The sequence below is a fragment of the Sardina pilchardus genome, chromosome 12 (assembly GCF_963854185.1).
Source record: "Sardina pilchardus chromosome 12, fSarPil1.1, whole genome shotgun sequence".
Classification (NCBI taxonomy): domain Eukaryota; kingdom Metazoa; phylum Chordata; class Actinopteri; order Clupeiformes; family Clupeidae; genus Sardina; species Sardina pilchardus.
The window spans coordinates 16,608,515-16,630,375 of NC_085005.1; the positions used below are offsets into that span (position 1 = coordinate 16,608,515).

The 21,861-nt window shown below is 41.9% G+C and overlaps 2 protein-coding genes across 3 annotated transcripts; both read right to left on the reverse strand.

The window, feature by feature from the left end:
* Positions 1-741: 741 nt before the first annotated feature.
* Positions 742-8,974, reverse strand: LOC134097972 (leucine-rich repeat-containing protein 74A-like). Its single transcript, XM_062550926.1, has 14 exons — positions 8,943-8,974; positions 8,292-8,464; positions 6,774-6,949; positions 4,619-4,726; positions 4,276-4,369; positions 4,122-4,171; positions 3,956-4,037; positions 3,522-3,607; positions 2,793-2,987; positions 2,264-2,359; positions 1,856-1,993; positions 1,499-1,603; positions 1,260-1,345; positions 742-857 (listed from the first exon to the last, which is right to left on the reverse strand). Exons 2-14 carry the CDS (start codon positions 8,431-8,433, stop codon positions 833-835), a joined length of 1,383 nt encoding a protein of 460 aa, XP_062406910.1. The 5' UTR covers positions 8,434-8,464; positions 8,943-8,974; the 3' UTR covers positions 742-832.
* Positions 8,975-9,532: 558 nt separating this feature from the next.
* On the reverse strand, positions 9,533-16,651 carry jdp2b (Jun dimerization protein 2b). Of its 2 annotated transcripts, none has more exons than XM_062551170.1 (4): positions 16,548-16,651; positions 11,777-11,994; positions 11,084-11,188; positions 9,533-10,648 (listed from the first exon to the last, which is right to left on the reverse strand). In XM_062551170.1, the coding sequence occupies exons 2-4, from the start codon at positions 11,969-11,971 to the stop codon at positions 10,463-10,465; spliced, it is 486 nt and encodes a 161-aa protein (XP_062407154.1). In that variant the 5' UTR covers positions 11,972-11,994; positions 16,548-16,651; the 3' UTR covers positions 9,533-10,462. The 2 variants fall into 2 exon arrangements, with proteins under 2 accessions (XP_062407154.1, XP_062407153.1); XM_062551169.1 differs by having other exon boundaries at positions 11,777-11,991; positions 16,548-16,633.
* Between the last annotated feature and the right edge of the window lie 5,210 nt (positions 16,652-21,861).

Consider the following 21,861-nt stretch of genomic DNA (forward strand, 5'->3'; position numbering starts at 1 on the left):
TTGCAGTCATGGCCTAATGGCTCTTTAGCTCTGAGTGGTTGTGTTTTGTACAGTATTTCATCTGCAAGTGTGCAGGTGCCACATCAAACATGACATCTAATCATGTTGCAGGACATGGGAGCTATGTTGGCCATTAGGCCCAAATTACAAATGATATTTGTAATTCATATATTGTCATTCTTATAAATTACAAATAGTATTTGTAATTCAGAAATCATATTTGCAGGTCCATTTTCGCATGAAAAGTTAAACCAAATATCCTTAGGTTATTTACTTACTAGATTAGGTTAAACTATCAGAGAATCACATATCTCATACTTTATTTCATTAGTATCAATATTAGATTTCTGACTGATTTAAATCTTCTCAATTTTAGACTTCCAGCTGATTTGTCGTCTTAAATTGCTTTCATGAACTGAAAGTTTCCCCTAGATGACATGGCTCTATTTTGAACAACTTTCCTAAGGTCACTTTATTCAGGCCGCCTGTCTTTTCACCAGATCTCTCTCTACTTTTTTACTTCAAACTCTACACTTCGAAAATTCAAAAGGTATAGATTTAGACTGGAAGTAGTGGAAGCAGTTGTCTAACTCTAAACAATGTCATTTTGACTTTTGTGGCAGATCTAAACAGTCCTAAAAATCCAAATGAACGACTTATCCAATAGGGTATAAACTGCTGCTGTAACTATGTGAAATAGATACGAGGCACTTAAACAGTTTTTTGGCAGATGTTCTTTACTCATTTTAGCTTCACCAAACTTCTCTCTGATCCTCCCTCGCTGTATATCATTGCAGTCTGTCCCAGATTAAGTAGATCAAGATCTGCTGTTTCAGAGCTCCATTTGTTCTGTGAAACTAAAAGAGTACGTGTTTCATCATAAAGCAGAACATGAGTGTATAACATTGAACATCAGTTTTACCTCTCAGAAATGTATATTTTAGAGAAATTGTAGAGACTTTATTGTCATTGTAAGCAGAGCAAACAACAAAGTTAGAGGTGCAACACCAGTTGGTGTATGAGAAGTCATTTGAACATTAGAAACACAAGGTAACAATAAAAAGTGCAGGCTTGAATATCTAAAAAGTGTGTAAATACTGTTTGTAAAGGCTAGGCCTATGTAGGATAAAAAAAAAACTTAGGTGGCATTATTATTGCACTATACTATACAGTTTAGTTAATTAAACCTTACGGATGTGTTGTCTTCATTGCTCATATGCTCTATGTAAGGTCAGTGATTATCTTATAAGCAGACTCACCTGTAATCAATCATGCCAGTCTTATCCACATCCAGTTTCTTAATCATCATCTCAATGTTGAAACTGTCAAGAGGCATCTTTGCTTGCTATGTAAACATACATGGCTAGTTACACACCTTATCTGCCTAATAGAATGTTTATGCAGGCTGTATCATTTTCACAGTTCTCAAGAAGCGTTTCTTTGAATAATTAAATGATCAAGAATGCCTGAAGGTCACATAGACATGAACATTAAAAACCTGTATAGCCTTCCTGAGGTCTGAAGTATGGACTTGTGTAGTTCCTTCCTTGTCTATGCTCTTAAAGAAATCAGTGAGGCACTGATTGCGGTCTTGAAGAAAATGCTGAAAGGAGTAACGAGGACATTTGCTGATTTTTAAAAATTGTATGAATTCAAGCACTTTCCACGCCGCGAATTTAAATTGATGCCCATGAGGACTGACAAACCATGAACCATCCATTGCATACATTTGTATTTCCAAGGCACAGGACATTAGAATTAGAACAGACCCCCCCCCCAAAAAAAAAAAAATTAACACATATACTGTACTTAAACCTATTGTGCAATATGATGTAAGAAGTGGCCTTGTTAATACCTGAATGACTTTCATGACATCCACCTTTCTCGCTCGGGTGAATGCTCCCGTGACTCCCTGGTATCGGACGTCCAGCACTGGATGCTCCTGCTGCATCCTTAACAGTAGCTCTACAAAGGCCTCACTCACCATGACCGTCTACGCCCACACACACACACACACCAAACTCACCATGACCGTCTATACCCACACACATGCCCACCAAACAGTTAGGGGCCACCACTGGACCAAACTCACAGTTTAAGACGGTCTAATTATATATCAATCACAGACTACCATTAAATATAAAATGTAATTCACTTTATGCACTCTGCGCACATGTAGGTTACTATGTATGTTTTTGCATGTTACATGTATAGGTAGTAAGATGGAAGACGGTTCGGTATGGCTGTGTGCTCGTGCTCTTACTGATATGTTGATCTCCTCCAGCGCTGACTTTGGGTTGTTTCTAACAGTGGTGAGCAGCAGCAAGGCTCCCTCAGATGTGATTGAGTTGTGAAGCAGCTAAAAAGACATTCATGGGGAAACATTAAATGGCACAAAAGACTGTGACAAGTAAAACAAGAAGAAAAAAACAGTAAGAAAGGTAAGTAAGAATTATTCATTACTGGCAAGATAAAGGGATTAAACTAAAGCAGCAGGGGGTAAATCAGTAGCCCAGTAGAAGCTCATAGTCAATTTAGACCCTAAAATTTCATCGCAATGTAATAATAATAATACAAATAGACTTGTATGTGACATGACCATAGAATGTAAAATGTTCTATAGTAAGAAAAAAATATTTTAGCCTCTGATCAGTATGTTTATCCACCGACATATTTTTTGTGGACTTGTGAGTGTTGCTAAATAATCGAAACAGAAGTCCAACACAGACCTATGCTCAGACTGGTAAACAACAACAGGGACCTTGTAGTGTCCATCTACAGGCCTAGCCTACCCGCAAGACCCTGAGGGTGTCGTTGAACGCCAGGCCGTGGCACAGCAGCCTGGTGGCCTCGTAGGTGACGCGGTTGCTGGACAGGTCCAGTGAGAGCAGGGTGTTGTTGTGGCGGAGGGCGTCCCCTAGTGCCAGCGCTCCCTCACTGCCGAAGCCGTTGTAGGACAAGTCCAGGTGCTTCAATGTCACGTTCACCTGCAGAGGGTCGGCCTTTTAATACACTGTGTCTCTCAAGTCTTCGAGATGTGGGGATTTTTTTCCTTGTGAACTTTGTTACATTTTTTGCGGCGCAAATTGTGGGTTACAGACTAATTATGTGATTCTTGGACGTCGTCCAGTCGCAAAACCAGACTAGTCGCTGCTCCCTCTAACTCTGACATAAGGTGGAGCATGAGGCAACTTTTTGAGCAATGCTACTGGCCAACCACGTAACCTGTTCCATGTGTTCTAATTGGATAATTATGATAATTTGCCTGCTGCTGATTAAAGTCCTTCTGACAAACAAGTGTTGTGCAATACCAATGGAAATGTGCCAGATCAACAATACTCAGGACCACTGCTTGCCCAGGACACACAGCTGAAGCACTTTGGGTGCCTTGAAAAGCACTATATAAATGCAGTCTTGTTGTTGTTGTTGTTGTTTATAACAGTTTGTCCCACAGCTGGCACGTGTTCACTGCAATCCAACCCAACAGAAGCTTGCACTGCTGTCGGTTCCTTGTACTGTACCTTTAAACCATTGCAAAGTGCCACTGCTCCACTCATGCGCAGAAAGTTCCAGCTGAGGTCCAGGGTCTCCAGACTCTCGTTACTGGCTATAAGGAGAGAGGACATGTGGACATTCATTAGACTTGCTTATACTGTGGGCCAAACCTGGTGCCTGAACTTAGTTCTTGTCCTTGGGAAGCGTTGGGATTAAGGGAACTGGCTTGGTTCCTGTGTTGATTACCCACAGTGTAAATGGGACTATTATCTTCTCACCCGAAGACTTTCACTGATGAGCTTTGGGGCTAAATAATAGTATTGGCTCAGCTAAATAAGGACACCTCTGTTTGGTTCAGAATAATGCAATCAAAGGCTGTGTAATGACATGTCTTGATGCTGTTTTTCCTGTCCTGTGTCTGAAATGCCTGTTTTGAGTTATAGCTTAGTGGTTCTCTTACCCAGCATGTGGCCGAGGTGCTCTCCACCTGTCTCACAGAACCTGTTATGGCTTAGATCCAGGGATTTCACCCGGAAATTGTTCTGAGGAAGAAGGAAAGAAGAATGAAATTTACCCCACAAAACTGGTTTGCCATGAGAATCTACATTTTTACACATCAGACTTACTGCTAAGGTATCTGCCAAACTTTTGGCTGCCTCATCAACGAATCCATTTCCTTTCAAATACAACATCAAGTAGTCAGTGTCATGGTACAAGTCAAAGCACTTATTTCAGCATAATATATTGAACCTATCTGATATCCTAAGCTTGTTAGAGCACCTGATAGTGCAATTGCTTTGATTGCGATGTTGTCCATCAGCATTTTAGCAAGGCTTTCAGCACCAGCAGTCTGAAGATTGTTGTTGGAGAGATTCTACAAAAGTGACAAATAGTGGTTAGCGTCCCCACACAGCCTCGCAAAACCTATGGCTATGACATGCTGCCGTTGCCTTCTTGTGGAGTAATGAAAACACATTCGCGTATCATCTTTTTCTCTGTGTATTAATACAAAAACGTATTCAGTTTCACACTCTCTTTAAATAAATGCATTACTCTGACGTAGATTTAATTATGAGAGATGATCATTAGTATAGCTGTAGGTATTTAATCAGTATTCCCATACCATGCTTTGAATGGTGAAGTTCTCCTTCAGCATCTCCACCAGGTACCTTGCGCCCTCTGGTAGAAGGCAGTTATCCTCCAGCTCCAGGTCTGTAATCTGTATGTCTGACTGTGAACAAGATAGAAGGCATTGGCCGTCAGAGCATATAAGTTGCTATGCTTGTCACATTCTGTACTTTTAACCTGATTTATGTACTTATTGAACACATACATCAGAGATGCAAAACTACACTGTGATACCAGACATTCCACACCCCATTCCCACTTCCACAACATTATGACAGCTATAAAGATAACATAATTATATACATCTTGACATATCATGACATATCATCTTATATATACTTGGCATAACAGTAGATAGACTATATTTGACTATCTTATGCCATGTTGTGTTATGTAAATCATTATGCACTGTGGCAACTGTACCACTCTCTTTTCTGGCCACTGGGTGGCGCCTTTCACAGACTGAGCACAGCCGTCTGATGTCACTTGTTGAGACTGTGCTGTCACCAATGCCTTGCCAGATGATGGCCAATAACATACTGTAGGCTACATCACATCATCTCCATTCATAGAACTGCTGCTAAGAGCAAAGTTGGGAGAAACACATTACTGTGTTTGACATTCACTAGAAGTTGTTTCCTGCGTTTTAAATGGTGTTCACCCCTATTTAGCTCTATAGGCCTGGGTGGTTTTCCATTGGTCAATCTAGCTTGTTTTGAATCATCTTTCCCATGTGAGGTGTTGGTATATCATCAATATCTCTAGGCCTACACTATCTATCGCCTTTCCCAGTCTCAGATTGAGTCAGCGATGGAGAGCTGGAGAGAGAATAAGACTAGGGAAAATAGGAGAGAACTGTAGCTCTGTATCTTAATTGTTAAAATGTTTAAATGTTAAGCTTCAATGCTGTTCTATTGCTGTAAGTCACTTTGGATAAACATGTCTGCTAAATTGATAAATGTAAGTCATTGTGAGGGGCAGATTTCTACAGATAGCTGTTGATTTCTACAGATAGAAATCAACAGAAAGCTTGAGCTCTCATTTGAGAGCCAAAGGCAAAATTCTGCATCTGTCAAGAACACTTCATCATAGTCTTAATTTTTCATGCTCGTAGTTCCCTCCCTGAACAGGAACTGAAACCATGAACTTGTGAGAGTCAGGGACCTCAGCTATGTGGCACAGTGAGCTATACGCTGTCTTCCTTATAGCGCAAAAAAACAAATGTGAGATGTGCTCACTCAGGCTTTCACCACGGCTGGTCACCTTGGCATGCTGCGGCCGCTTTGAGAATGCCGCGGGGCAGCGCTGCCAAGTGAAGCGTCCGTAGCGACCTACATTGTTGTGCCCAACAGAGAGAGAGAGAGAGAGAGAGAGAGAGAGAGAGAGAGAGAGAGAGAGCTGGTAGGGCACCATGCCAGGTGCTTGAGTGCAGAGTGTCACTATATAACAGACAACTTGTTCCACGAGGGCTTGCAGCTCAATGGTGTCCTTGTACTGGACCACACACACACTCACACCTCACACACACACACACACACACACACACACACACACACACACACACACACACACACACACACACACACACACACACACACACACACTCTCTGTCTTGTTTACCGTAGGGACTTTGTCATCGGTCACTTAAGTCGATTCCGTGAAAAAGACCAAAGAGGGAGAAATTGTATGTGTAATGAATTTTCACTCCCAGTGAAGTCATCTTTTCTCAGACGCGGTCATTGTTGATACTTCCTGACAAGTGATATCAGACCACCTCTTCCAGTTCTGTGTGACATCCATATCAGTGAGATAATGCTTCTATTGCAACCTTTGCAGTCCAGGTTAGTGGCAAAGTTCATGACCTTAATTGTTATTAGGTGATTGGCTGTTGGTGCTCAAGTTACTCACTACACAAAACAGTCCATGGGTGCCTCTCATTCGTCTTTTTATATATCCTCCCTTCCTTCCTCGGTCCTCGTCCCCACTGATCTAGATAGATTGTTGCCGTCCCATTATTCTCTATCAAGTCTATCAAGTGCTAGTTATAGATCAGTGGGAACGAGCCTGGAGGACCAAAAAGAGGATCGAGGATCGAAAAGAGAGGCTGAGAATGGGCCCATGTAGTCAGCAGTACCATACAGTACTCTTACCACTAAAGCAATGGCCAGTGCTTTGGTCCCCTTCGGCCCCAGACCGTGGTGGTTCATGTTCAGGGTGGAGTTGCCCAGGTTGCGCAGGTAGGTGGTGGCGGGGATAACGCCCACAATCTCGCAGGCCTGCAGGTAAAGTTCAGCAGCCGAGCCGACCTTTCTCCTTCTCCCAATGTCTGTAGATACACGTGGTTATTTAAGTGTAAAAAAAAGGATCATCCACAAAGAATAGTACCACTGACTTCAACGTTCAAAGTTCATTGTCTTAGGCTATAGGTGTACTAAGTGCAAATCATTTCAGAAGTGTAGTAATCTCGTAAACGAAGGTGAAACTGATGTAGATGGGGATGTAAGCTGTATCATGTTTTCTGAAGGCGATGACCATCTCTTGAGTTTTGCTGCCACTGACAGTTGTCCAGGCACGACCAGCTTTAACTCCTCTCTGTAGGCCACCTCACCATTGTTGGTGTGATAGGTCCACAATGTTGATGTTGTTATGGAACTTCAAGGTGATATTGGAGCTGTATCTGACTACACAGTCATGTGTGAACAAGGACTACAGTAGCGGGCTCAGAGCACCGCCCTGTGGGGTGCCGGCGTTGGAGATCAAGGTGAAGGAGGTGCTACTGCCAATATGCATGTGCTGGGGTCTGGTAGTGAGGAGATCCAGTGGCACAGGTCTCAGAGCTGAATCTCAGAGCTAGCAGTTTCTGGATGAGCTTGGATGGGTTCGACAGTGTTAAATGCTGAACTGTAGTCCATAAATAGGCTAGCTTGACATAGCAGGTTTTCTTGTCTAGATGTAGGCCTACCAGGGTGGTGTGGGGTGTGTAATAGCCTACATGTGATTTTTGGGCATGACATAACATGCAATAGACTAATTGTCAAAAAGGGCAAATATGTTGTAAGCACTTGATTTACAAGACTGTGAAACTGTTTACGACACTGTAATCTCCCATAACAGTGTATTTATACTAGTCATGTTATGTGTTCCTCATTGAAGTTCATTAATACATGTAATTTCCCTTGACTGTAATATTAAAGTTTCAATTAAAAAGTAATTTGAAGGATCAGTAAAGGGTCAATCAATCAATCAATCAATCAATAAAGCAAACATCCACTGATAAAAAGTATGTAGGCTACTTCTTAAATCATGAAGTATTAAGCAAGCTATTAGGCATGGTCTAATTTAATTTTATGACTATTATATTAAATGTGAGGAACAATGGAAGGTAAGAGAGTCACATTTTACTGTAGAAAGTCCTTACTGTTACAAACATTCTCTTTTTTCTGATTTTCAATAGAAAGGTGAGTGGGTACAAGTAATGAATTAAACCTTTTGAAGACATGCCAGCACTTTCCCTTTTTATAGTTATACTGTAGGCCTATACACACAGGTGAAGAGCATAATGTGATAGCCTATTTTCACCAGCACTGTCAGCTCCATGTTCAGGTCTATATTAAGAACTAACGTGTCAGAGAGAGAAATCCCCACTCGTTCAGAGCCCCCAGCTTTACCTTCCACCTCCAGGTCAGTGTCCCAGCCATCGGCATCTGCGCTGTCCGTCTGATCCCCCGGGAGCGCCTCGTCACTCTCCTCCGCACGGACGTCATGCAGCGGCATACCAGCCAGGCTGATGCTCTGCTCGGTTTCAGCCATCGCCAGAGTGGACACTTTGCCTCAGCCCACACTAAAGCGAAGGCCCAAGTCAGAGTGCTAAGAATAGGCCTCTCTCAGCCCCAGCGCTATGTGTCTCATTAACACACTGCCAACTGTAACCGTATCCCACCGCCAACGCAGGGTGCCTTTAATGACCACTGGATGACCAAAAGGCAGGCTTGCGTCAGGGATGACATGTACATTATGACAATATATGAGAGCCTTTTTTTATCCCAAGTGTCCATGGGGAACGGTGTGAAGAATACTTCATATAACACTTCAAGAATACTAATGAAATCAGAGTGGAACAACTGTTATGTGAAATTAAATTATATTCACATCACAAACATTTGATTAAATTGAAGCACTGAAACCTATGACACAATACCCTGAAATAAATAGGTGAACATGTTTTCTATTACAGTGTTAAATAACACTGAAATATTTTTAGTCATAATACATGATACAGAATGACACCTGTGTTTTATGGAATTTTGAATAGAGCCTACCGTGTGTGCGCTGCGAGGTTAGGTGATGACCCAGAAGAGGAGTGACAAGGCTCTATGTAATTTAAGAATGTTGAAGTCATTGTTGCATAATGTCACCCAGGAACTCTAGAACCTTCAAGCGTCATTATTCATGTCAAAACTATCAGACAGACGCTTTTTAACCAAAGCGACTTGTACACCTATGGGCATGACACATAGGGATTCAGAACACAGAACAATACCTTCTATTCTCTTTGCCTAAGAATGAACTCTCCTTAACACAGAATTGAAAATACATTGTAATTCCTTGGCCCTGTAGTAATTTGATCATTTGCTGATGGTTTGTCACAGTTGTCATCAGCCTACCATGGGCACCATCAGTGTAGTGACAAAATGCATCCCACAGAATGACACTGAAATAATATTTCTAAACCGAGACTGCCATTCCAGAAATTAGCGTCACTCAAACTAATAACATTCCCCAATATAGATTATCGATGGAAATGCTGTGAAAATGGCAGTCTCTGACCCCTTTTTTTTATTATTAATATTACTGTTCAAGTCTTTAGAGATATTAAAATGAGTCTTGTTTTGAAAACAAACATTTTTTTGAATATGGTTTGGGTTTAATGAAAAATACATACAATATAATACTATTTATCAACAACAAATAAAGAGATGATGGCCACTTCTGGGAGTGGTTTAAAAAATGTTACTCGCATCACTCATTCAGCACTGCTATGACCAGCACACCAAACTAATAGTAAAAAAAAGATTCTTATTGCATCACATCAAGTGATTACATAACAGTTTATATCGTAACATTCATAGCAGTATAAAAGAATTACACTGATAAATTGTGAGTACAATGCAAAAAAGACAAACAAAACAAAAAAGTGTAAACATTATGTAAATATATCTATGTTTATTTATTACATATGTGCTTTCATGACGCCTGCGTCCTCATAAATCTGGTCTACCGGAGACTATCAAGGCAAACATACTGTATGTAAAAAACTGACAACAATGTATACTAACTGTATACTATTGTCATACTCTCCTCCTGCTTGAAATAGACCAGTTTGAAAGATGCTACCACGGTATGTACCCTTAAATAAAAAAAGAATGACATAACCTATTCACAGGCCTACATGCCAGCACTAGAACCTCGTACTGTGCTGTTTCCCCAACTGCATTTTGAGACTGCTTGCCATTCTCCTCTTGGTAACATTTGACAGGCATATTGCTGAGGCACTAGACTTCCACAAAAAGAGTATCAATGGAGACTTGAAAGGCTGCTTCTTGGCTTTGCGCATCCTGGAGGGAGGGGATTTCATTCCAAGCCCACGGGCTGATCCTCCCGCCAAGGTTTCTCTCTCTCCGGCCATTGGCTTATACAGGCAGTATGGGCGTAGCCACCACAACAACGTAGGAATAGTTCTGGGTTCGTTTGCTTTTTCGACCAAAAAAAGTTCACCCTCTGTCCTATTTGTGTTTCTCTGTCCGTGTTTCTGTGTGTTTCTCTCCCCCCCCGCCCCTCTTCACTTCTCCTTGAGCTGCTCGAGGAGAGGGTTGGCCTCGCTCTCGGGCGTTTTGATGCTGTCCGTCCGCACGATGCACGTGGGCCGGTGGAGGTTGAGCATGTGGATGAGCTGCTGGCGCTCTACCTTCAGGTCCTCGATCTGGGCCTTCAGCTCCGAGTTGACCACCTCCAGGCGCTCCGACTCCTGACCAAACCAGAGAGAAGGAGAGAATTGATAAGGATTAGATAGATCGATAGATAGATCGATAGATAGATAGATAGATAGATACTTTATTGATCCCCAAGGGGAAATTCAAGATTCAAGATTTCAAGATTACAATCTGAAGAAAGCTTAGAGGCACAAAGACAGAAACACTAATTTTCCCTTTTTTTTGGTCATTTCTATTGTATGTTCAGTCAGTTTAAGATGGTTGGCGAAAAAAAATCCTTGGATGAAAGCGCTTGACTAGATTTGTGTTACTGCCATGTGGTTAGAGTTGCATACAAGTTGGACAATAGCAGGAGTCACTGGCTTAGATTTGACATTTAGAATGGGGAACAAACTCTAAAGAACTCTCAACAACTTATTCAAAGTAAACAGAGGAAAAAGATTCAGAAGGAATTCCAGTCATTCACTCACTTTTTGAAGGAAGTCCGTTCTCTCTTTCTTTTTGTTTCGACATCGGGCCGCTGCAACTTTGTTTTTCTCTCGTCTTCGCTTCCTCCTATCTTCCTCTTCTTCCATCTGTGAAAGGTTTCCACAAACACACACACACATGAGAAAATAACCAAAGAGAGGATATTATTATCAACTGCCTGGTACTTGCCATTGCTATCATCTGTCATGCTCAGATACTACAGGTATGTACTGTACTCCAGTTCAAGTGATTGCTCAGATTGTTGTGGGGATGAGACGACAACAACAACATCAACTTGCTTTACATTGAGGAGGGAACTTCACAAACCACCACCACCACAACAAGAACACAGTTAATTTATTGAACAATGATTAATAGGTTGGTATGCTAGTCATGATTCATAGATGGGCCCAAGGACTGACTTGTGCTGATTTGAATAAACTCTTGTGAAATGCCTATTCCTACAACAATGGATCAACAACTACAGTATAGTGATGGCGTCAGTTGTCCAATGTTCACTTAAATGCAAACAGATGAATATATGAACAGAGCACTCGCCCCATGTATTGCTTAGCCTCAAAAGTAGCTCATGCTCAACAACTTTGCTTATAAACTGACTTTGCACTTCGTGTCTATGTCTCTCTCTCTCTCTCTCTCTCTCTCTCTCTCTCTCTCTCTCTCTCTCTCTCTCTCACCTCATCCTTGAGGACCAGCGATCTCTTCCCGTGCCTGGCGAGGAAGTGCAGTGGCGAGAGCATGGCGCCCAGGCTGCACAGCTCGGAGAACTTGAGCTGGTCGGTGAGCGTGGTGGCTGAGATCCCGGCCAGCGGGCCCAGGCTGGGGAGGGAGCCGGCCGTCAGCGAGGGGTCAGGGATCTGTCCTGGCATCATGTCAGGTCCGGCCACAGCCACTGCTACAGGTACAGAACACAGAGAGAGAGAGAGAAAGAGAGAGAGAGAGATAGAGAGAGAGAGAGAGAGAGAGAGAGAGAGAGAGAGAGAGAGAGAGAGAGAGAGAGAGAGAGAGATGTTAAGGACATGCCTGAAAATATGTACTTGGACTCCTTATTAGCAATTCAGCAAGCCATTAATGTTGCTTTGTCAAACCCGTTGCCCTGACAAATACAAAGCGGACAATCTTAAAAACTGGGCTTTCACAATATTTCTTGAATGTAATAGCCCCCACTGTGGTAGACAGGCATTTCAGACTAATTAAGTCACTTTCAGTTGCTGGCCTGATTCTTTGGGTCATCTCACAACCAACAATTCCCTGTTAACTCCAGCGTTGCAGTGTTTTCATGTATCTTATAGGCGGAGATACCAGACCGTATAGAGTGCACTTTTCTGGACTGATATTTCATTACTCCTGACCTTCTCAACAGTTTCTAGTGTCCAGTCTCCACAACAGACAGAGACTGAGTCTGTTCAACCACTTTCACCTCAGTGCCACACACACCGCCAGACACAAAAGTCCAGTCAGTCCAGACTCAAAAGCAGGGTACCTCACAGCGACCGACCATGACCGAAAAAAAAAAATGGACTATTGATTGATAGTGACTTTCCTGATTGATGGAAAAGGATTTCAACACATTCCTAGCCTCACAACCCCCCCACCCCCCCATGAGTCTGCATATGGCGATGAAGTGGGATTAGCTGGGTTGGAGTTCGGTGATGAAACTGCACCTCTGCGCTACGAGCAGAAAAGCCAGCGCTAAAGCCGGGGCTTCCAGACAAAGCCTCTGACACAGGCCAGTCCTGTTTCGGAGGCCTCCCCGAGAAAGAGAGAGAGAGAAGGACAGAGAGCAAGAGGGAAAGAGAGAGAGAGAGAGAGAGAGAGAGAGAGAGAGAGACAGATAGAGAGGGAGAGAGAGGTACTCGCTTGCGGGCAGCAGCAAGCAGCAGCAGCAGCAGTCGGGCGGAAAACGGAAAACGCCCTGTTGCCGTCACTTATGAAACACAGACGCTCCAGTCGAGCTGGCCACGCGCCAACACCAGCGGGGCCCAACGGTATCCACGGCACCGGGGCCCGTATGTGCGTATGTATACATACTTCATCTGTCTTCAGCCAAATGGCTCCATTTCCTGCACCATTCCTGAGGGCAATTAGAACCTTCAGGGGCAGAGGAATTCGCATCCAGACTCTGCTATGAATACCCCACCAAAAGGACAGAAGGCCCCACTATTAACATGGGGGTACGGGCAGAGCCGACGACTCTGGCATTGTGAGGGGCCTGAGTGGTATTAATCGAGCGGCTGCAATTTGCACACAAAACTAGGACTGTGTGCCCCGGCAAGGCATTTAGGAAAGTCATTCTCCTGACGTCTGCACTTGAACAGTTGAACATTTCATTTCTGTTCAGGCTTTTCACCTTTTCAAAATGATTTAATTGCTTTATCGTTTGAGGGCATCCCGTTGCATAATGCAGCCTTCTATCCATGCGTGTTGTAAGGGGTGCATGTGCATGCTTATGGGGCCTGCAGGCCTGGGAGGGGTGCAGACACAGGCTCACTCTCAGGCCAGAGTGGATGAGCCTTCCTCCCCGGAGCGCAATTAGAGCGAGTGTTGTGAAAGAGTGGGAGCGACGTCCAGCGAAGAATTCCAAACCTCGAGTCGCTGCTTTTTTTTTTTTTTTTTTTTTCCGCCCCTTCCCCAACCTCCTGCTCGCCGCCCACCGCCCGCCGCCCGCCGCTCACCGCTCGCCTGTGCCGAACGCTCAGGGACAGATGCACGACGAACGCTGGTGCCATAAATCCAGAGGCCTGAAGGCGCTGACAGGGAGTGACTTGGGCCCGGCCAAGGGACGTCCGAACGGGGTTCAAGCTTAGCCTCAGACGAGTTGCACTCCAACCTCCACCCCACCCCACCCCAGCGCCCTCTCCCTCTGCAGGAAAAAAAGTCAGGGGTTGTCCCCAAGCCTGCAGTTTCTCTCAAATCGTCTGAGACAACATCGAAACATCAAGTCGTGTGTGAAATCCTCACTCAGAAATGTACACGAAGAACAAGGGCATTCAGTGGCTCCTGCCATTTTAAGCCCAGAGCTCACATGAACAAGGGGCATGGAGAGAGAGAGAGAGAGAGAGAGAGAGAGAGAGAGAGAGGGAGAGAGAGAGAGAGAATATTCAAAGCCAGGGCTTCAGCTCTTTTTCCCTTCGCCTTTGAAGCCATTGGCACTGTCACATTCCTCCTCCTACTCTCTGTAGGACCCTGCAAGTTGCTCTTGACCCAGTTCCCTTCACATTGCAACCATTCACGGGCTACGGTCGCTCAGTCCCTCACTTCCAGATGGGCAGTGAGAGGAAAATATTTGACACTGAGAGAGTGCATTAGCCTAAAAGTCAACTTCCTCCATCTCTACAAGTGATACAAGGCAAATGTGCTGCTTTGTACAAAACCATTGCAAGACCGTCCCCCTATAACTGAGTGGCCTGTGCAGTGTGTTTATGTGCAAATTCATCATACTCAGTTGTGTATGACAAAATGACAAAATGCTCAGGTCCAAAATGTTAATTGGCCTGGTAAAAAATATAGTTCTTCCAGGACAGGTCTTTTTGGCCCAAGTTACTGTGGAGAGACCGGTGTGCCATTGAAAGGGAGACTAAAGACATGCTTGAAGTATGTTCAGCTCAGATTTCTTCCACAAGATTTTATATGAAAACCTCATGGTCACCACCCTCTAGACATAATTTTTAAAACAGGAGCAACACAAAGTAAACTGCGCCAACTTCATTTCAGATGCATAAACTAACAAACAGAGTTAACAAAAGGGTTTAAAATACCCTCTCTGGTAAAGCAATTAGCTACTCGATTATGTAAGCCGCTGAGGGACATTTTCACAATGTTTTGTCTTATTACTGCAATCCAACCTCTATGAAATCTTTCTGATGGTTCCGGGAACATTTCAGAGTTTCCTTTTTATTGTTCTGGACTATTGCTCTGTGGCTCTGCTTTAGTAATAACTTCTTTATAAACAATGTGAAACACTGGGAAACATGACACAGCTTTACACACACTTTACAAAGCTTTTAAAAACATTGATGCCAAGTCAAGACCATTGTATAATTTGTTTCATTTATTTTTCTTGAATATAAGTTTCAATTTGAGAAGGAACAGAGTATTTCAGTGTCATTTTACAAATCACCCTTCAAACATTATAGGCCTGCTTTAGACTATCTGAATACTTCCTATGACATATCTCTCCCTCATTGACATAAACACACATTCCATGAAAAAATGTATAATATTTTTGTTGTTTCTTTTTGTGTCTTTTGGCATAACTAAATCTGTGCTGAGTGCCAGTTCCTCATTAACCCAGTGAAGGGCAGTTACGCCTAAAATAAGACCCACGTTCCTGCTCTCACCCTGTTGACGCACAGTCTCCCCAATAAATCCACGGCGGAATTTTGTCTGTGTGGAAACAATCCCACGTATGGATCAAGAGGGGGCACTGGCACCAAAAACAAAGAGGACGTAAATGCCAACATGCACCCCAGTGAAAGGGAATGCTTTGGTCTGCTAGAGCACTGCACCACTGTACATGTCTCCCTGCATTAAAGCAAAAATACTGATCAATGTGAGCCATCCTGCCTGCAACACACCCAACACCGAGCTGTTGCTTGACGCCTGTCTATTTGATGTGCATTCTACATAATTCCACGTGCAAGCTAAACAGGATGTTGCTCTTGATAAGCCACCTGACTGGCTATGAACATGGCACTTCATGACATAATTTAGTCCCTTTGGTTAACTAGGTTCCGGAGTTGTCCATTCACACTTAGTTGTGATACTGGCCCCAATAACACAATAATTGATTTTGAATGTAATGCCGCAGAAAAAGTCATAACGTGTAAAGTGTGAATTAGGCCCATAATATTATGCATGGATCATGTGCAGGAAACATAACTGAGAATTGTTCGGATAAATAATGCGCCCCTGCATCAAGGTAGGCTATCGACATCCTCACCAAGACATGGGTTTCGTTATATTGTCCAAAGAAAGAGCAGAAATACCACCGCTTGCAACTCCTAGCTGTCGCCCCTGAATAGTGTCAATAATTTCGATAATAAATGGTTGACATGCATTTTAAACCAATCGTAGTATGCCTAGGCCTTCTAGTGGCCTAGTCTCCAAAGCATGATCAGCGCATTTGCGTTACATAACGAAGCGATTAACACATATAATATCCTACCAATATATTACACCGGTGTCAATAAACCGAGAACAGTATTCGACAGATATGTAAGAGAGTTACATAACATGAACAGCAACCAGGCCTTGTTATATGAATTCCATGTAACATGAACTAAAATGAACTGTTGTGTTCTAAACAATATTTCTCAGTCTCAAACTTTATCGTTAAGTTGGTCTCGTGTGGGCAACTTAGCATAAATGTCGGCTGCAATGTGATACATGCTGAAAATGAGCAAGATATCGACCATTAATGGCAGAAATTCATATCAATTGACCTACCTGATTCTGGTCCGGAATCCGAGAGGACTGTTTGTTTGGGTCACCACTCGATCTAAGATGCCTGTTCGTTGCATCAGCCCGTTTAAATACGGGATCGGTATCAGGGAGGGCTTCGGAATGCGGAACTCTTTTGTGCCAGACGTAAGCAAGGATGTAAAAATACGAGACCAGCGCTGTATGAAAGAAGACCCGATCGCTCCACCCCTAGCAACCAGCAAACACAACACAGAGAGGAAATTTCTACCATGTTGGAGAAGCCAAGTGCGGTCCACCCACGCGTAAACTACCTCGAGAGATCCCCGTTCCAAATACCCTATCATGTTTATGGTCATGTATTTGTCTGTGATTTCATCATCGTTTTTTAAATTTGACAACATCATCCTGACTTGTTTACTAGGAACAATCTACAAGTCAAGTGCCCAAAATATAAGTGATGTGGATGTCGGTTACGGAATATAATGGAAATAGGACTTATACTGTTCATATGGGAGTTATGCCAATTCAGCATGTTCGCTCTACGCTGTTTAAATCTAGGCCTATGTGTTCTGAGTTAGTCAATATGGTTTGTTTAACTGGCCTGTGTAGGCATTAAAAACAATTGTCCCGTTGAACATGACGAATAACGATATTGCGATAAATTCTGTCCAGATTAGGGCCACTGAGCTAATTTTACAGAGATTTAGACCCTTTCCAGTGGGAAAAAAAATACATAAGCCAGGATTTCAAGGATGTGTCAGTGATGGCTTGTTATAGTGAGTGATATGCTGCTCATTTGCCAAATTTTGGAGGAATAGTTCTGCAAAGATCTCTTTCCTGAACCTCATGTGTAGGAAGGGCCATAGCGTGTTAAATGTTATCACTTCATGTCTCCGTTCTCCAGGTTTTTCTAGGTTTACTTTATTCTGCTTCTCGTCAAGATGTATATCGCCCTCTAGTGGTAAAAATGCACGCTCAGGAAGCAGATGCCAGGAGTTGTACTGCAGTCTGATGCAGTTTGGTGGGAATGTTTCTCTTCATTGGTTTCTCCCAAAACCCAATGTGCAAATAATCCACTCCTCAGAACATTCTATTCGAATGTGATAATGAGCTCACAGGGTTCTAAACACATCCATCTAGTGTGCTGCTCATGCATGTTGGCCTTGTAGGCTACACAAAACTCTGTTTTCTATCAAAGACTTGTTCCCGATTAAATGGGTGGTTCACTTTCTTCCTTCATAACAGGTTCATAAGCTTTCTTGGAGACATATACAATCAATGACACAATTGACAATAGGAATTATTGAGGAACTAAACTTAACATGCTTTTTTTATCACTCAGGTAACAGGCACTTCAGTTACTCTATGTTGAGGTGTATCATCTTTTGCAGACACTTAAACACTATTAGTTAAATCATATATAGTGGCAGGCCTATATACTAGTAGTTGAATAATAGTTAATAGTGGAAGTTAAAAAGCCTATTCCTACATGATGCATACTAGGCTAATAATACTAACATCATCAACACTTAAACATTATAACTACAGTGAAAATAATACTCATAACAAAAACATGTTATACAAACCATAACTCTGCAAGAGAATTAGGCGAATTGATTAAGTACAATTAAGGCGAACCATTGAGTCTTCATTTCATTTAATTTCTTGAAAGTCCCCAAAATCACAAGAACATATTAATATCCTATGTCTGCAGTCACAAAACATCTAAAGGAAATGACGGTACTTAACAACACCCTTATTATGTACAAATAGGGACTATTTTTTGTAGCACCATTAGACACACATTTTCCATTGACTGGATTATAAACTCAGCTGTGGCACCTGCAGTTTCAAAAGGGATTCAGAAATAATCTACTTCCCTGTGTGTGTAAAATTCTACCAATGCGCTTTTGTTTTATTTTTGCACACTTCCTATGGAGATCTATGTCTCACTTGTCTTGTTCAATTTAAGAAACACGTTGTGGGAAGCTATTACAAAGCTGGGAAAAGCAGAACTGATGGATAGCCATTACACAAGAAGATGTGTGTAGTCTAAATCAGTTCCTGTGTAAAAATAGAATTAAGGAATAGATGAGATACCTGATGTGCCACATTCCAAAGTAAGCAGCAATAGAATGCATTTGCTAAGTACTCTCCTCCTGAGCGTTCACTTAATTGTTTAAAGTAAATACCCTGACCAACAGGTAACCCAAACATCCTGTCAGTGTGGATCCTAAAATCAAATGTTGTGAACTCCTTAGTAGGCTATTTATCCTAGATTCCAAGAACTATACTTGGCCCATGGATGTACTTCTTATCAGTTAGGCTATTGACCTCGGATACACTGTTCTCCCACTTCTGGCGCCTGCAAACTCTATCAGCTCCATGAGACATTTAGATAGTACATACAGTATAGCAGGTCGACTGGACATGCTTGATAATATTTGCTTCATAAATACGTAAAATAGCTTTTCTAAATTTGCTGACTGGAACATATTTGGGAAGTAAATATACTTGTGTTTAAAAAACTGTACTGAATGTATACTGGAATCACATAGAGAATCTATAGGTGTTAAGAGGCTTCTGGTCTCTTTATTTTCCTTTTAATATGCCTGAAAGCCTCACTGAGACTGAGGAAAAGCTTCAGTCTGCTCTCATGACATGATTATATGGCTTTCACATTTCACAGTAAATGTCTTCAATATTCTTTATCCTCTCTCTCTCTCTCTCTCTCTCTCTCTCTCTCTCTCTATATATATATATATATATATATATATTTACATAACGCACACTGACGTGACATTTCGGCGCATACTGCCTATTGGACCTTCTTTAATTGTATGTGACAAATAAAAATGCATTCGATTTCATCAAGGTGATCTATTATCCAAATGGAATGTCAGTCAACTTTCACTATTTTTGTTCATGTCACTGAATGTCATCTCTTACCAACTGTGACATAGTGTTGTGGATAATCAACCATCCACAATATTGCTGCTGTGTGAAAAGTAAGGCAATAAGGCAAAGTGATAGCCTACACACATATATTGCCTGCATGCAGACTTGAACAAAGGGAACTGTTAAGGTTCTGACTCAGACCATGTCTGCAAGCAAACCGCAGACAGAACGTGAACCTTGAATTTGGTCCATTCATAACTTATTTTTGTCATTCAGCTTCCTCTTCCTTCTTCCTTTTAGGGTTACAGAACATGTCAATCATGCATCACAAACAGATCACAGAAAAATGATGCAGAGCACATCTGGTGTTTATTTTACACATACATACAAAGACAGTGTGGAAACATGTGAAGATATGCATAAAGGATCGCAGTGGCTATCAAAATTTTAATTTCATTTAATTCCACATGACTTGAAATTAGGCAACCAATGTATACATCATACATTGCTGAAAAGAGAATAAATGATTCATTATATTGACCCCAACATGCATGCCTAGGGTATTGTAATAATAGCCTAGCTCTCTGCTTTGCTTTGAGGGGACACCTCATTTGAACTAAACAGTTATGGGTTCTCATTGCAGTTATGCAAAAGTGACACAACTGTCAGTTTTAGACATTCAAATCACCAACATTTCCAGTGGAATACCCCATTGTCTACATTTTATTCTCTACGGCGTAAAAACTGGGTGATGCATTACAAAAAAAAATGCTTAGAACATTAGAGGTAGCAACACAGTTGGTGCCATCTTCTGCTTACACACGTCTTCAAAGCTCTGTCTTTTTTTTTCGAAACTCAAACTCAGACAAATCTAACTAAGCTATTGCAGAAAAAAAGCAAAAAGCAAAATGCTGTATCCTCTCCTAAATTGAATGCTGCATTCAAAATAGTATAGACATAATTTGTATCTACTTTATCTGTCTATCTACAGGCATGTATCTATACAAAGGCAATGATCTGTTAGTGTTCAGTAAAGTGTATGCACATGTGAGAAGTGAGTGTGAGGATGCACTGCTGAATTAGTGGGGCATTTTGAAAGGTTGCGTTAGAAAAAGAAGATCAAGTTACTTGCTGAGTTTTGTAGGTAGCCTAGAGAATAATGTGTGGTGTTTTGCCAAAAAAAAAGGGCTTTATGGAATTGAAAATGGAGTCAAATGTCACAGATTTTATATGGGGTTATGGTGTTTGAGTGACACATTTCAGAATGACATGGTAAGATTTTGTGTGTAAGCAGTTGAAAAAATATTTCAGTAAGATCCAGAGGCCCACAATTAGTTTCCATTACAGTAGAATTTTGTTTTCTCCTGTTCTAGCCAAAATGTTACAATGACAATTATATCTGACTAGGCCTACTTAATAATTAAATGTTCATCATCGACCTGGCATTAGGGCGCAAACAAACTAAATAGGCCTATACTTTATATTACAGGCATAGTCACAGTGATACGCACGCGTGGAAGACGTAGGCCTATTAAATCAGGAAATCTCCATGCTGCTCCAAGCAAGCAATTAACTCTTTGGCTAAGTGTAGAAAATTGCGCAATTCAGTTTCACGAAAGGCTTCTGATATTTGGGCTCGAGCCAATTGAAATGCATCCCTCCTCATTGACAGCCTGATATTTATGGCTTTATCAGATCCACTGTTGTGTTCCATCTGGCCCAAGCTTGTTAGGCATAACAATATCTACCTCGCTAGCCTACAGCCGTTATATATAAAAAGCGGTTTTAGGCTGCGCGTAAAGTAGGCTAAACACACTAGCCTACAATATTAACATTTTACATAACAACAATTTAGCCAAGGTAGGCTATATGAATTAGGATCGCAGACTAGACTACACAACTGTAAACTGTTTATCTAAGGTAGGCTATTTAAGCCTAATTGCAAAGCTACCACTAATAAGCCATAGGCCTACAGAAGAGTCTTCCATAGGCCTAATTTCATCCAACTAAAGCATAACGAACAGTCTTAAAATGTAATAACAACAACAACAATCATTGCATTATCACACAGCAAGAATGCTACATCCTGCAAATGCCCAATTAGTCTAACGTTAACTGATCATATCCAGACAAGTTTAGCTCCATTCACGCCTTTTGGAGTCCCTGTCCCATCTACGTTACAGTTTACCGTAAAATAGATTAGGCTCAGGCTGTGCAGTAAATCCCTTTGCAAATGGATCACGATTATTTACCGAGAATGCATTAGAATGCGTTGCTATAGACGCCTTACAAAAATCACTCTGTTTTGGTTCCGGGAAAAAAACAGGCTCCCCTTTCTCGGCTCCGCCTGCTAGACTTTTCCAGGAAAATATTCCACCGTGAAATATGATATGCGTGTCACCATAGAGACTAAACAGCAAATCACATTGAACTTCCAAAT

Excerpts from the sequence above, each read along its gene's own strand:
- jdp2b (XM_062551170.1), bottom strand. The coding sequence starts at position 11,971 with ATGATGCCAGGACAGATCCCTGACCCCTCGCTGACGGCCGGCTCCCTC. Across the intron at positions 11,189-11,776 it reads CGCTGGTCCTCAAGGATGAG|ATGGAAGAAGAGGAAGATAG; the intron begins GTGAGAGAGAGA and ends AACCTTTCACAG. Across the intron at positions 10,649-11,083 it reads GAACGGACTTCCTTCAAAAA|GAGTCGGAGCGCCTGGAGGT; the intron begins GTGAGTGAATGA and ends TGGTTTGGTCAG.
- LOC134097972 (XM_062550926.1), bottom strand. The coding sequence starts at position 8,433 with ATGGCTGAAACCGAGCAGAGCATCAGCCTGGCTGGTATGCCGCTGCAT. Across the intron at positions 4,727-6,773 it reads CACTGGCCATTGCTTTAGTG|TCAGACATACAGATTACAGA; the intron begins GTAAGAGTACTG and ends TCTTGTTCACAG. Across the intron at positions 2,988-3,521 it reads CACTTTGCAATGGTTTAAAG|GTGAACGTGACATTGAAGCA; the intron begins GTACAGTACAAG and ends GACCCTCTGCAG.